Here is a 14,635-nt window from a genome sequence, read left to right on the forward strand (position 1 = left end):
CAATAAAAATCAATTACTGCTTGAGAGAAATAGTAATAAAAACGAAAATATGAAATGAAATCTTCTAAATTAAGACACTTCAACGAAACAATAAAACCAGTGGTACATATATAAAACTATTGAGAACACATATTTACAGCATGCATCGCTGCTGTTTAATTTCAAGTGTTTGTTTTAGTTAAATGACACTTCAAAATAGTTTTGCTGAGTTTTGAAAATGTACAACTATTTTCTCTACGTATAAATTGTATATGTAGTTAGATCTAAAAAATAATAATTTGTGAAAAAATAAACTAATTTATTGGTTACCTGGAAATATGAGAAGCCATAAAATTCTAACCTTACTTATGATAGGGTAGCTTCGAGTAGCGTAATCGCTAACGCTCTCGCCTTTGGTGCAAGCGGTCCCGGGTTCGGTTCCCGGGTTGGGACACTTCGTCGAAAAAGCTTATTCAGGTCAGTCACCCTAAATTGGTCTTTTTCGTTCATACGAGGCAAATGCCAGGATGGTACCTCACATAATGATCCCAGTTGCTTTCTCCTTTCCCGATTCCTTTCTTTCTTTCCAATTCCCCCGCAGTGTGATCGCCGAGGGACGTCATCCCTCAAATGTGACGGGTTAACATGCCCATAGATGCCGACAGTCCAGAAATCTATAAGCTCCTCATCATGATCGAGATGTGCTAGGAATGTAAAAATTTGCACATTGATAGATTGGCATCTCACTAACATATGTGCTAATTTCAATCTTTACAGGTCCTTCTGAATTCATGTTACAGGAAACTAGACAGCTCCGGCAGCGTGTTGGACAAAATTGAACTGTGAACAGGTTCCTTTATCTTCAAAGAAAATCAGCACAAACGATACATGAAGAGATAGCAGCTGTATATGGTGAGGAATGCCCATCGTTTTATGACAATCAAACGCTGGAAAACATAATTCAAATGTGATCGCACAAGACTACAAAATGACACAAGAAAGTCGTCCCTCAATGTCTACAGACCCAAGTGTTGGCAAAAGTTGAGCAGCTAATGCTTGAAGACAGGCAGGTGACTATTAATCGTTTAGTTAGTAGGAATGGAATGGAAATGGGGTTGGGGAGGGTGCCTCGACAACAAAGGTCTTTTGCACCCGTCACTGGTCGGAAAAGAAACAGTCATACAAACGACGGAGACACAGACGAGGCACTGAATGTGGTGAGGGTCAGATAGTAAAACTAGCACTCGCTAGCACTAAAAGGAAAATGGTACACAGATCGGAGGTCTGAAGCACTGGAACACAGAAGAAAGTCAAAGCGCCGTCAAAACATGCAAATGTCGCAAAAACTGGAACAGCTTTAACACAGTGGCTTCATCATTGCCGAGAACAGTAGCGAGGTCAGCTGGCAGTCCAAACAAAAGCCTGGCAGCAGCAAGAGGCACACATTCCACGAAGAGGTGACGAATACTCAGGGGCTGACCACAATGACGACACACAGGCGGAGGTGTACGTTGCAGAAGATGTGCATGAGTGAGATGACTATGTCCAATTCGAGTTTAGTTAGTAGGAGATCTGCTTACACTAAATTATGACAGGGAAGCGGAACAAGGCGAGTTTCCCGATTGTTGACACCTTTTCAAAAACAGCAACGTGTGCAATGTACACAAAGCATTTTAGTCCTATACAACAAGGATAAGGATGCTTTTGTAAACAGAAAGTGATTATGGATGAATGCTGAGTGTATCTATTTGACTCTAAAACTAATGGATGTGAAAACATATCTCGTTCCCACCCTCCAAAAGGCTAAAATGCAACATTTATCCAGCACGGTCATATTGTCCATGTTTTGGGACCATAAAGGTATGATGACCTTGGCTTCAAGAACGTGCTCCTCAAGTTATGGCATCCTATCAAATCAAAAAGACGGGGCTTCCTTTCGAAAGATGTATTGATCATAACAGACAATGCACCGGCACACTGAGAAGCAGGAACTCACTTTTCTGCCCTAACTGGGCTACGAACCATTGTCTCACCCACCATATTCACCCGATCTGACAGTCCAATTACTTTCTCTTCCCAAATATGAAGAAACATACGCGGAGTAGGTATTCTGCTTATGATTAGGGGGTCACAGATACGGTAAAAACCTGGTTTGCCTCCAACTCAGCAACTTTCGTACAGATGGTATTAACAGGCTGATCCATATACGGTCTGGCTAAAAAAAAAAAACAAACAAAAAAAAAAACGGACTGGTGCCAAAAGTGCGATTTATTATCACGAACTTATAAATTAAAGATGATCACTTTCAACTTAATCTTCTCCCCTCTCTATACACATTTTGCATACGAAGTTTCCATTGTTAGAAGCAGTTGTAGAAATCTTAAGGTGTCATCGTCTTGAGTACCGCTACCGTTTTCTGCTTTACCTTTTCCACAGTCTGAAAAGGACTTGCCTTGAGGACGAATTTCACTTTCGGAAAAAGAAAAAAATCGCACGGTGCCAAGTCCGGCGAATAAGGTAGGTGTGTTCAAAGCACTGGAGTCTTCTTAGCTTCCAGAAACTGCTTAACGGTCAAAGAAATATGCAAAGGTGTATTGTGATGTGAAATCCATTCATTGTTTTTCCACAACAGGGGCCTTTTCTCTCTCATGTGTTCTCGCAGCTTCACCAAAACCTGCTGATAAATACTGTTTATTTACTATCCTGACCTAATGGCACCCATTCAATTAGGAGAAGGCTATTGATATCAAAAAACACAATGAGCATGACCTCTTTCGATCTACTCTTGCTTGCCTTTTTCATTCGTGATGATGATGGATTTTCCAAATCATGGATTGCCTTTTCGTTTCAGGATCATACTGAAAGATCCACGTCTAGTCAACAATGACGATTTTCGTTAATAAATCCGGTTCTGCTTCCAGGCGTTCCATTGCGTCACTGCACACGTGCTTCCGGAAGTACTTCTGCTCCTGCGTGAGATTCTTTGGTACCATTTTGGCGTAAACTTTGCACATGTTCAAACGGTCATGCAGAATTGCGCGGTCAGACTCTATCGATGCCCACCATTCGAATGCTGAGCCTGGGATCTTTCCAGACAATGTCAGTCACTTTTGCAATATTGTTGCTATAACAGGACGATCCGGTCTGTCACCATCATCAACGTTCTCGCTGAAACATTTGTGTCATTCAAACACTCGTGTACGTGACAACGTATTATTACCATACACATCCTGCAACGGTTTTACTCACTCAATCGGTGATCTCTTTAATTTCACAAGGAATTTCAAGTTAATGCGCTGCTCAATTTTCACATGTACCATTATTCCGGCAACACGACTGCACACTTCTCTTCAATCGCTGTTCACAGACTAAACCCAACTAAGCGGCAACTCATGTATATCATTCTCTTATCGAAGGTTCGAAGTTGCTCTGCACACATGCGCTCCTCATTGCTCCATGTATATTACTGATAGAGTTGCCAGTGTAAGGCAATACGACGTGAATACGTATAGAGAGGTGCGTCTGTGGACCACACTGCAGATCCCTCTCTAGCTCATCTCTATCATGGTAAAGATAATAACTTTCTGACCTCCCTTCGTAGTGAGGTTGGTTACTTTTCCGTTTTCTTTACACGCTGCAAGTTTTCTCTCTTACAAGTTTATTGGTTTTTCTTAAGTGTAGTTTTTTCTTAAGTATAACAAGAAGATATTTTACAACAAAGAAACAATAATTGAATAAGAAATATGAGCATGAAATACGCATTGTCGATGCCCAATGAAGAGGAACGAATTTTCCTTGAAATATAGCAGATGATAATTCACAATACATCTGTCAAGAGAGAAAGTATGGCTGATTTCTGAAAATCATAAAAATTTTAAAATCATTTAACGTAAAGTAACTTAGCAACTTTTTATTTCGACCAATATCTGTGGTCAAAACAACCGACAAAAAGAACGATAAACATAAAAAGATTAGGGTAAGAGTTTCAGTTTATAACTGTTTCTTATTTTTTGCTAACAGCGAGGTTATCATACCTACTTTTACGACAGGATCTATCAACTACACACCATATATATACTATACAACATACTACGATAGGATCTATCAACTATTATTACTTCCTTGGCACGAGCTGGTATCGAACCAGAGACCCAGGCACCAAAGACAAGCACTCTACCACTGAGCCACCGCGGTCTTTAGGTATAATACTCTGGATAATAAATGACAGTACAAGGTGAACGTAAAGTCACTGTGAGCTAAGAATGGATGCTTTTGTATAAGTAATGTATGACATGTAAACCAAATTATATTTATATATACCCTAAAAAAGATTTTCACTATTCTAACATGCAGAAGTGTATGCAAACATGTTTGTACGCCCGAAATGATCAGTTTTTAACATATTTTATAAAAAAGTATTTTAAAATGGTGTTACTTTCAGTGCATAGAAACTTTTCGGGCACGCCGCAGTAGTATAGAAATGAAAATAGTGAAAAAAATAAAATAAATAAATAAAAATACAGACATGATGAATCCCTCCACAAACTAGCATGATTTGCGCAGTTTCTCAATTAATCAGAACTACAAATCAGTACGTAAGTTGATAACTAGTAACAAAGATAGTTATGTTTTTCTACGACACAAATTGCTACAAAATATTTTGATTACCTGTTTTGCCTCTAAAGTCCTTGGTGTATTTTGTTCTTCGTTTGAACAAGGAGGAGGTTGTGACTTCCTCATTATAGCCTGCATTGCCACATTCTGTCTTCCTTTCTTCGTGGTCGACGCAGTTTGGTTCCATATTACGTCTGGCGTCTTTTCTGTTGCCACCTCCCATTCTCTCTCCTTCTCTCGAGCCTTCTCCAGCGAGCCCTGAGGCTTCAAAATTCCAGGTTTCCTGTCTTTTCCGTCCAGATCAGACTGTTCAATATCCTTCGGGCTTTGAGGCCCTCTGGGATCAATGTCAGGGGTAGATTTCCCTGTGCTCCAGCTTGTATCCGATGGCACAGGAGAAGGAAGCTTCGGAACTGTGTCCTTAGACAAACTCAGTTCTTCCAGCTCCTTAATTAAATCTGTTGGCGGCACCTGCTGACCTACAGCTTCGAACACAATCTCGGGTTCTTTACCATCAATGATGCAATTTTGAGTATCTTTGCTTGAAGTGTCGCCAGATATGTTGTTACATGTGCTTGATGTAATACTGGAAGCAATGCTTTCTCCAACTCGATCACTGCGTATTACCACCAACTTATGTCCTGCGACTTCTTGTTCTGATAACCATCGTCCAAATTCCACTAGTCGATGCGCTCGAATTTTTTGCAAATCAGCCGCATCCACTTTGACATCATGAGGACTAAACCTACGAAAAGAAAATTCCATTATGACGACGAAAAATAAAATAGGCTCACTCTTAAGCACATTTTACAACCAGTGATTCTGGGTAAAATGATCGCATGCTAACTGTCCCTGCTGTCCCTATTTACCATATTGAAAGAGATTTACGGCAATAATTTGTTTCTAACTTAAATTAATTTTTACAAGAAGTACCCAGCGTATGAATGGGAGAGTTACTGTATCTGAAACCATGAATCATGTTTGTAACAGGTTCTCAAATTAATTTATACACATTCTATTATTCCAATGGAAAAGTACCTCCGAATTTTGTTATATATGCTTGGTTAGTTTAGACTTTCCGTACCTTCTATGCACCGAGGCTGCACGAGACGTGAAGCTATAATTTAAATTGCTATAGCAGCAATCGTCTGAACCGTCATGTTTGTTTAAGTCGGAATTCTTTCCAGATTACATGCAACGGAGCAATAAAGTAAAACAAGGAGAGGGAATCAAAGATTAAAATGAACTTCAGACCTTTTTCACGGAGAAAATTCGATAAAACAAACAGAAATCTTACTAACATATTACACCTACACATGCCAAATAGCAACCTACTTCCAAGATCAGAATGTGGGCAGATCACTCCAAGATCTAAGTTAATTGGTTAGTTGATTTAGAGCTTAGTATTTGTTCAGCACTGAAGGTAAATGAGACGTGAACTTACAGCTTAAGGTGGAATCTGAACCGCATGACCCTCGCTTCTCCTCCCCCCTTCACCTAGAACAACTCAGGTTTTCCACGCCAATCTTATAACTACGAGGGAATTCCTTAACGTTGATAACTGAAGGTGACTAATAAGTCATCGTGGTGCTAATGTCCGGATTCTTTTCCTAGCTTATCACCCGCCCAATAATAATAAAAACCTTATCTGAACTGCTCTCACGATTCAGGATGGAACATAAGTCAGGGTCTCACTTGTTTTATTTTATTTAGCCTCTGTAATTTGTAAAGGTCAGTTTCATAAAGTTTACTACAAGTACAATGTTCTTTTATGTTTTATAATGTGTCATGTGTCATAATCACACATCCAAATTCAATTTAAAAGAAAGAAAGGTAACCCATACATCTTGCCTCCCTGTATGCCAAACTTGCGCCCACTGTTTCATTCTCGAAAGTGTTTAACTCGTGTTAACTAGCATAATGCATATAAAGTTGAATACTGTACAAGAAAAGCATTCGAGCCTTAGTAAGTCATTTTGTATAAACATTGTCACTAAACTTGTATAAATAATAATAAATAAATTTATGGATCAATAGAAAACACGAATAAGGATAAACAGCAGACTAAAAGAACAAATACAAAGTTTTGGGTATCAAGTTTTGGTTTTGTTCTATTAAAATCTGTTACCAAGTAACAATTAAACACTGTGTAAAATTCCGTATTTTCTACGATTGGAAATTAGTATATTACATAAAAGAAACAAATGATACTAAGTTATACATAACAAAAATACAGCATTAAATAAATAAATAAATAAATTGTATGTCTTACCTCAGACCATTAATTGCCTTTTGTAAGGGCAAAAATCCTTGGAGATCACGATCTTCAGGAAGGGGAACATGGCAATCTGCAACAAGTTAAAAGTCAATTTAAAATTCACGAAACACTTGCACATGAGGAAACATGTTATATTTAAGAAAAGTTTTGTTTTACCATAAGTACGCTGTTTTATTTTTATTCACCAACAGTTTGTTCTTCTAACTGCCCTGGACTTCATCTGTGCAATTTCTCAGAACTTAACTTGAACTACTTATTTTTACATCTTGCTTTTTTTTTTTTTTTTTTCTTTCTTACATCACAGAATACTCGGCATGGAAATACTAGATGAACTGCTACTGTAAGTATCAAACTTAAGAAGGCATGTTTATTATACATTTAAGTATTCTATGATAAATAAAGAATAGAATAGAAGAAATAGAAGAAAGTTAAATTCTGAGAAATTGGCCAGATGAAGTCCAATGGAAGTAGAACAATGAAATATCGTTAAAAAAACACAACAATGCATTTTGTACTTACAAAGGGAAATAACCAAATATACCTTCTTAAAATTAATTCTAACACATTTCAGTTTATTAATTCTTTTCATAAAAATGTGTAAATACGCATATTTAACTTTGTATCATTTGTTATTTGAGATACTTAACTGTAACAGGATATGAATAATAACACTGCTCTACAATGATTTTGCTGTTTGGAAACTATTAAGGTTTTCTTAATGTTTTTGACCTGATAAATCCAAAAATGTAGTTAGTTTTGCTCTATCACGTACAGTTTTCTTAAAATAGAGGGGAGGGGGAAAGGAATATAATCGTATAAATGTATATTTCGGAAGAAGTACTGATTGTAATTACAAATATAAAAAGATACTTTCGATGCCATAGCCTTCTGATTATCTTTGAATTTGTAATAAAACACGTGCAGTTACTTATTCTGCTAACACTGAAAAAATATGAACTGTATCTGGTAGCACTGAATGATATCACAACGCGTTACAGGTTGGGTACGCAATAACAGCGCTGTGTAAGCTGTGATTGCAAGAACTATAATGCAGAGGAATTGAGGCTATTCATTGATTTCAACAAGAGAAGTTTGAACGGTCTGCTTCTTCACAACAGCAACCAAACAACCCTCTGTATACCCATTATTCATTCTGTACATTTAAAGGAGATTTACGAAAATATGGAAATGTTTTTAAAAATAACAAAATAGGAGGATCATCAATGGTTATTGTGCGGCGATCTGAAGGTGATATGTATGCTTCTAGGACAGCAGTAAGGGTACACCAAATATCCATGCCACATTTTGCGAATGGAATAGCAGAGAACGCAATAAACACTGACTCAAATTGATTGTCAGCGAAAACCGCAATATAGGAAGTAAAAATTTGAAAAACATCTGCCTCGTAGACCCTTCACAAGTCATATTACCACCTTGCATTTTAAACTGCGCCTAATGAAACAATTTGTCAAAGGTCTGAATAAAATGGGCAGTGCTTCCAGTGTCTAGTGACAAAATTCCCACAACTTTCAAGTGCTAAGTTAAAAGAAGGAATATCCATTGGTCCTCCGATCAGAAAATCTCAGATCCGTCAGACTTTGAAGACTGTATGACAAGTGTTGAAAAGGAAGCATGAAGTACATTCACGGACCTGTGTCATAATTTTCTAGGGAACAACAGAGACGAAAATTACAAGTACACTGTGTCTAATATGCTCCAGAAGTTTAAAAGCTTAGGGAACAAAATGAGTCTTAAGATTTATTTTTTGTATTCACATTTAGACAGCTTCCCTTCTAACTTCGGTGATTAAAGTGAAGAACATTATGAAAAATTTCACCAGGACATCAAAGCAATTGAATTCCACTATCAGGGACGTTGGAGAACAACAATGTTAGCGGATTACTGTTGGAACGTTGGTACGTGAAGATTCACGAACTACTCACAAAGGAAGTCTTGTTTTAGGAGCTTCGAAGTAAAAAAACAGAGACAGAAATGAGGTAAGTTGTTTATCAATGACCCTCAGCAACATAAATACGTTAGTTGTCGCTTGGGGCAAAAACGCGCCTTAGCGGCCCCCCTGACCAACCAAACCAAAACGCTCCCCCAAATATTTGCCCAATTTGGGCTCTCCCAATCCGGCACCCGGGGCACAAGCCCCGTTTACCCCTCTAGTTACGCCACTGATGGCCTTAATTATTCAGAATATCGATGTTCAGATTAGTTCTGACGCAAAATAATGTTCCTTTGTTAGAAATATATAGTCATAATGTTACTTTATATTAGCAGCGTTGCTGTGTAAATAACACAATTTACGCAATCATGTTTTCCGATTTGTGAAAAAACCTGACGTGATGGGGGAAAACTAATTTCATTTTCGTAATTAGCAACCTCAAATTATATAAAATCAGGTGTCAAATCAAAAACAGCTTTCAAAAAGTTTCATGTTGTCGAGCAGTGTAATTAAGTGGTGGTGGGTACTGGCTTATCTTTCCGCAGTGTCGAAAAACATAAATCGTTATTGTCATTAATTTTGTTTTATACTGATTTGATACCTATATTATATTATGAAACATAATGATTCGAGCACCTGCAATGCTGTAAGATATTCGTTTTCCGTTTCTTACGGAAAAAATAACCAGTGCTTTTTCAAATGGAAAATTACAAAATATCACTATTACTATTAAGTATTTTGCCTGTTGGCAGGGCTAATGAGTTTTTTCTCAGGTTCAGGCCTAGAAATGTTTTTTCCCCATTTCTCGATCTTCAGCTTCTTTTATTTAACTGCCAATATTTCCTTTGATTTTTGAAATCACCGATGAGTTATGCTCTTCTTACATATATTAAATTAATGTTCAATAATACATACATAAATACGACTGACTCCAAAATTATGCTCTTCAAAGATTCATCTACGATATATTGTTAAAAGCAAGGAATTTTATTTTTTCATCTATATAGATTCTAAATTATTCGACATTCAAACAAAATAACAACAGGCATAAATGAGGAATGGAACAATAATTGCTAACAGAATAACAGAAAAATATAATTTGAATAAAATTGTAGCAATTACATTAAATACATTTATGAAATAATTGCGAAAAAATAATTAAGTCAGCAGGAAATATATTTCGATAGTCGAACTAAAGGAAGGGGGTAGAAAACCACCTATCAACGGCACCATATCTAGTGTTACTGTCTGCTTTTCTACGCCATCCAATGATATTACACATTTGTATAGCATGTCGTCCAGTTGTATAAATGTTCAGTGTTGTCCTTTGTGTTAGAGAAGAAACACCTCATCTAGTTCTTTTCCATGTGGTAAGGTGCCAGGAACCGACGACACGTTGCCACATTGGATAGCAATAGATATGCGTTGAATTAGGAAATATGTTGAACGAATATCTCCAGAAACGATATTCTACTTCTCTAATAAAATCAAGGCTCGCAGATCCCCAAGCACCACTAGTCTCGATGGCAATTGGAGCAAAAATAAATTGATCAAGGAGGTTGTTATATTCTATCTATATAAATTATATCTATATAAATTAAATTAATATTTCAGAAAATACTTACACCTCTCAGAATTGAAATCCACCAACGAGAGCTGAAGACCATTCAATAATTTACACAAACTCGGCCAAATTTGCAGCCTCGTTGTAAATGCAGAGTCAAGAAGAACAGATGGTTCCAAACGAATCCATTCCAAGGTCAGCTTAACTGAAAGAATTACAACAATTAAAGTTTAGGTAAACTTCTGAGAAAAACAAATCCTAAAAGATTAGAAGTCTTAAATAAGGAATATATACAATAATATAGATATTCTTACTTCAATCATTATTGCCATGATGCAATGATTTGGAACCTTACGTAACTTTCTTAAATCGCCACTTTCAAAGTTTTCATCAAGAACTATTTCCATTGCTTTACCTACAACAGGAAGAATGTGTGGAAATAATACTGTTGTGTTAGTGAGATGTTACTCAACGGAGATGCCAGGAGTTTAGTCGATGCCATTTCAAACGATAATCGGCATCCCACAGTACTATGGGACGATTGCTGGAGAAATTCAAAAGAACTTTCATGGACTATAGGAAGCAGTTACCCTCGAGTTATGTCCATGTGGGCTAAAAAAAATGTGGGATTCAGCTTACACACTGTAGAACTCAACGGAGAATTTATTAAACAATTATTGTAATTTTGGCTGTGGCGGGAGAATTACAGACATATATCTATCTATATATTGATGACAAAAAAGCACTCAAAAGGAATGAAATGGAACTTCAAGGCTAGGAAGACCATCCAACCTTATTGTAATGATTTTAGCAGATCAATTTGACAACGATTTGATTGTACAAGCGTAATACGTATTCCATATCAATGTTGTAGCGCCTCCTTCGGGAACGGATACATGCGTTGGTGCGCTTGGAAATGACTCGTAGAGTCAGGCCTTGTATCGTTGCCTGAAGCTAGTCAAGTCTATAGCTGCTGTAACTGCGCCTCAAGACCTTGCAGTGGAGCAAAGTTGGCGTCCGAGCTGAACCCAAACGTGTTCAATCGGAAAGAGATCAAGTGGCCTTGCTGGCCAGGAAAGAACTTCAACATGATGTTTGTGTCCGAATGTTGTCTTATTGAGAGAATTTATCAGCGTGCTCTCACACAAGGGGTAACATATGAGGACACAATCTCACCCACATATCGCTATGCTATTAAGTTTCCTCGAATGACTACGAGAAGTGACCGAAAGTCATATGAGATGGCTCCCATAGAACGCTGTCGTTTATTCACTGGTGTTAATGGAAACCTACACAGGGGACAGTGCACCCGCAATTCAGCTGATATCGGTCGTCGAGACGGGTGCACCGACATTGCGCAAATTTTCCCACGCTTATCTGTTGACACAGATAAAGCCTTAATGAGCAGGCAACAAAATTGGAAATTGCGAAAAAAATCTTGTGCAACGTTGCCATCATTACCATAAGTATATCGACTAATAAAAACAGTCACCAAAATGCAAGTCGTTTTAACAAAAAAAAAAAAAAAATACAAAGTAATGGATAACAATAGCATTTTCAGTCATCTATATTATATGTGTGCAATGGCGTCGTTAGAGAGGGTGACTGGGGAATGTGTCCCAGTCATTCATTTTCCGTATCATATCTAACTGTAAGATTAAAACTGTAAGAATATAGTTATTGAAAGCAAATAGTTTTGAAATACTGTAAGGAAAACAAACATATATAAAATAAACAATATATATACATATTTCTAGAAGTTCTCTTGAAATATCGTGAACAGACGTTCGACCAATCAGAAATAAAGATTTGTCTATATCTTCCAGTTTTGGCCAATCAGAAACAAGCACTTGTATACATATTTCAGGTGTGTCTACCACATATCTTAATAACTATCCTTTCACCTTTCTATAAATGATACTTAGATGTATTAGAGATAAATAGGGCCCCTTGGCAAGAAAGCTCGCCCCCTTGAGTGATGCAGCAACTTATATCTACGTGTACCTCCTACATGCAGTTAGAATTCTAAAGCAGCATGTCGAATGTTGTGTCTCGCCGCGGTTTTCAACGAACTTAAAGAGTTCTGGTTTGGCCAATGGCCACCAATTAATATTGCTACCAAAGTGTTTACCATCCTCTTAGGTATTGATTAAGACCAATATCGTCTCTCTATGAATTACCGTTCCCATGATATTGGCCAAAAATGGCCGATTTCCAGAGATTTAAGGAGCATTATTTGAGGAACCGTAAGTCATAGAGAGGTCATATTGGTGTTGGTCAATATCTAAAAGGGTGGTAAATATTTTGGTAGCAAATAGTAACCGGTGGCCACTGTGCAACTGGCCATCAATTAATATCAGTACGAAAATGTTTAATGTTCTATTAGGGATTAACACTGATATCATCTCTCTATGACTTACCGTTCCCGTGATACTGACTAAAAAAGTTCGAATTTCTAGATATTTAAGCAGTCATATCTCGAGAACTATAAGTCATAAAGAGATGATATTTTGTTAATTTTTGCGAGAAAGAGAAGAGGGTGCGGATAAAAAGATTTACCTTTACATCTAGGAACAATTACAGCTATCCTTCCCGCTAGATCTCTCCATTCTTTTAAAGTTCGTTCTGGCAATGCTCTTAGAGCATTCTCAACTGTTTTATCCTGAAGATATTTACCGGACAGTGTACATTAGAAAGGTTTTGGACCTGAAATTGGTTTGTGGGCCTGAAAAGGGCCTCAGTTCTTTAATTACTGTGTATTTGCTTCACTCCCAGAGAGATAACAAAGCGTTTCCGTTAGCCGACTGTCGGCAAAGCGTGTTCAACGTATATGGCCAGAGCAAATGTTGAAAACATTCTCAAGATGGGTGCTGGTCCCTCCTTTGTTTGGACACGAATGAGGTTCGTGAACTGTACGTTTTGCTGTTTTAATGCATCTCTGATGTTATCTATGTTGGTTGTGGTTGGAACACCTTCTTCAGGAAAGCAATGCATCTCAGCAATTCTTCTCTGCAAAGCTTATTCTTCTCCGTTGTGCACTCTCCCAAATGTCACCAGCAACTGTATGTCAGACCTCCTCAGGTTCTGTTAAAACCCCGAACGAATTGCGGATATAATAAACCAATAATAGAACAAGCCAATGAGGAACGAGAATCACAACGAGCCAATCAGGATCGAGAATTAATCGCAAGTTTTAGTGAGGAGGGTAATATAAACAGGAAGCAATAAACTGGAGAAACATAAGTGAAACTTTCAGAATGGAGTTTACATTGACGAAAACAGAAAAAGGTGTACCTTGTGTATTAATGGGAGGCTTTAAGTATCGTTTCTTTCGCCAAGGAAAAAAAGGCTCAAATTGGAGGTAAGTTAATGTAGTACATAATTTTTGCATGTATATAAGCCTATAGCTTGCTAAGTTATGCAAAGCCTACATTAGTATTTTCAGTAGTCAGCTTGACCTATATTTTAGTAAGTTCTGTAAGCCTATATTAGTATTTATGCTAGTCAATAGGATCCATATATACTTTGTTAAAAGATGTAACACACTATTAGTATTAATGTCGGGAAGTTGGACCTATATTTTGTTAAGTGATGTAACCTATATTAATATTTATGCCATTCAGTTGCTTCTATACTTTGTTAAGTAATGGAAAGTTACATTAATATCCATGTCAGTCAGTTGGGTCTATATTTTGTTAAAATATGTGTCTAGTCCCTATTTTAATATTTATGCCAGGCAATTTGTCCTATACTTTCGTAAGTGAATAAGTAAGCCTGCATTAGTATTTATGTCAGTCAATTGGACCTATACTTTGTTAAAAGGTGATGGAAGATATAACATTTTTGCCAGTGAAATAGTGAATACATTTTTCTTTAAATAGTAAGTTTAGAACACGTGATACGATTTAATTATTATTTCCTTTCTTTCAGATGTACTAAGAAAAGCTGTAATGCTAGTATAACAATGGATGAAAATACAAGTGAAGTTTTAGAAAGGAAAGATATTCATAATCATTGTGAAGATGAAGATGGTGTTCAACGGCATTTTCTTAGAGAGAATTGTAAGCGACGAGCCACTGAACAATTGAACGAGAAGCCAAATAAAATTATAAGGCAGGAAGTTTCAAAATTGGAACATCATGACACACTTGATCATAAAGAAATTAAAAGATGCCGAGACGTTATTTATAAAAATCGAAGAAAGGTGACTCCTCGTCTACCCAGAAACACCGTAGAGGCTATACAGCAA

The 14,635-nt window shown here is 37.2% G+C and overlaps 1 protein-coding gene across 1 annotated transcript in view; it reads right to left on the reverse strand.

Moving 5' to 3' along the window:
• The window catches only part of LOC145690083 (uncharacterized), a 63,392-nt gene that overhangs the window by 19,213 nt on the left and 29,544 nt on the right, over positions 1-14,635 (reverse strand). The window contains exons 11-13 of the mRNA XM_081764614.1: positions 10,448-10,591; positions 6,866-6,941; positions 4,648-5,338 (exon numbers count right to left, since the gene is read on the reverse strand). Coding sequence (XP_081620740.1) covers positions 4,648-5,338; positions 6,866-6,941; positions 10,448-10,591 — 911 coding nt within the window. The remainder of the gene's footprint in view (positions 1-4,647; positions 5,339-6,865; positions 6,942-10,447; positions 10,592-14,635) is intronic.

Source organism: Thermobia domestica, chromosome 7, assembly GCF_964235325.1.
Source record: "Thermobia domestica chromosome 7, izTheDome1.hap1.1, whole genome shotgun sequence".
Lineage (NCBI taxonomy): Eukaryota > Metazoa > Arthropoda > Insecta > Zygentoma > Lepismatidae > Thermobia > Thermobia domestica.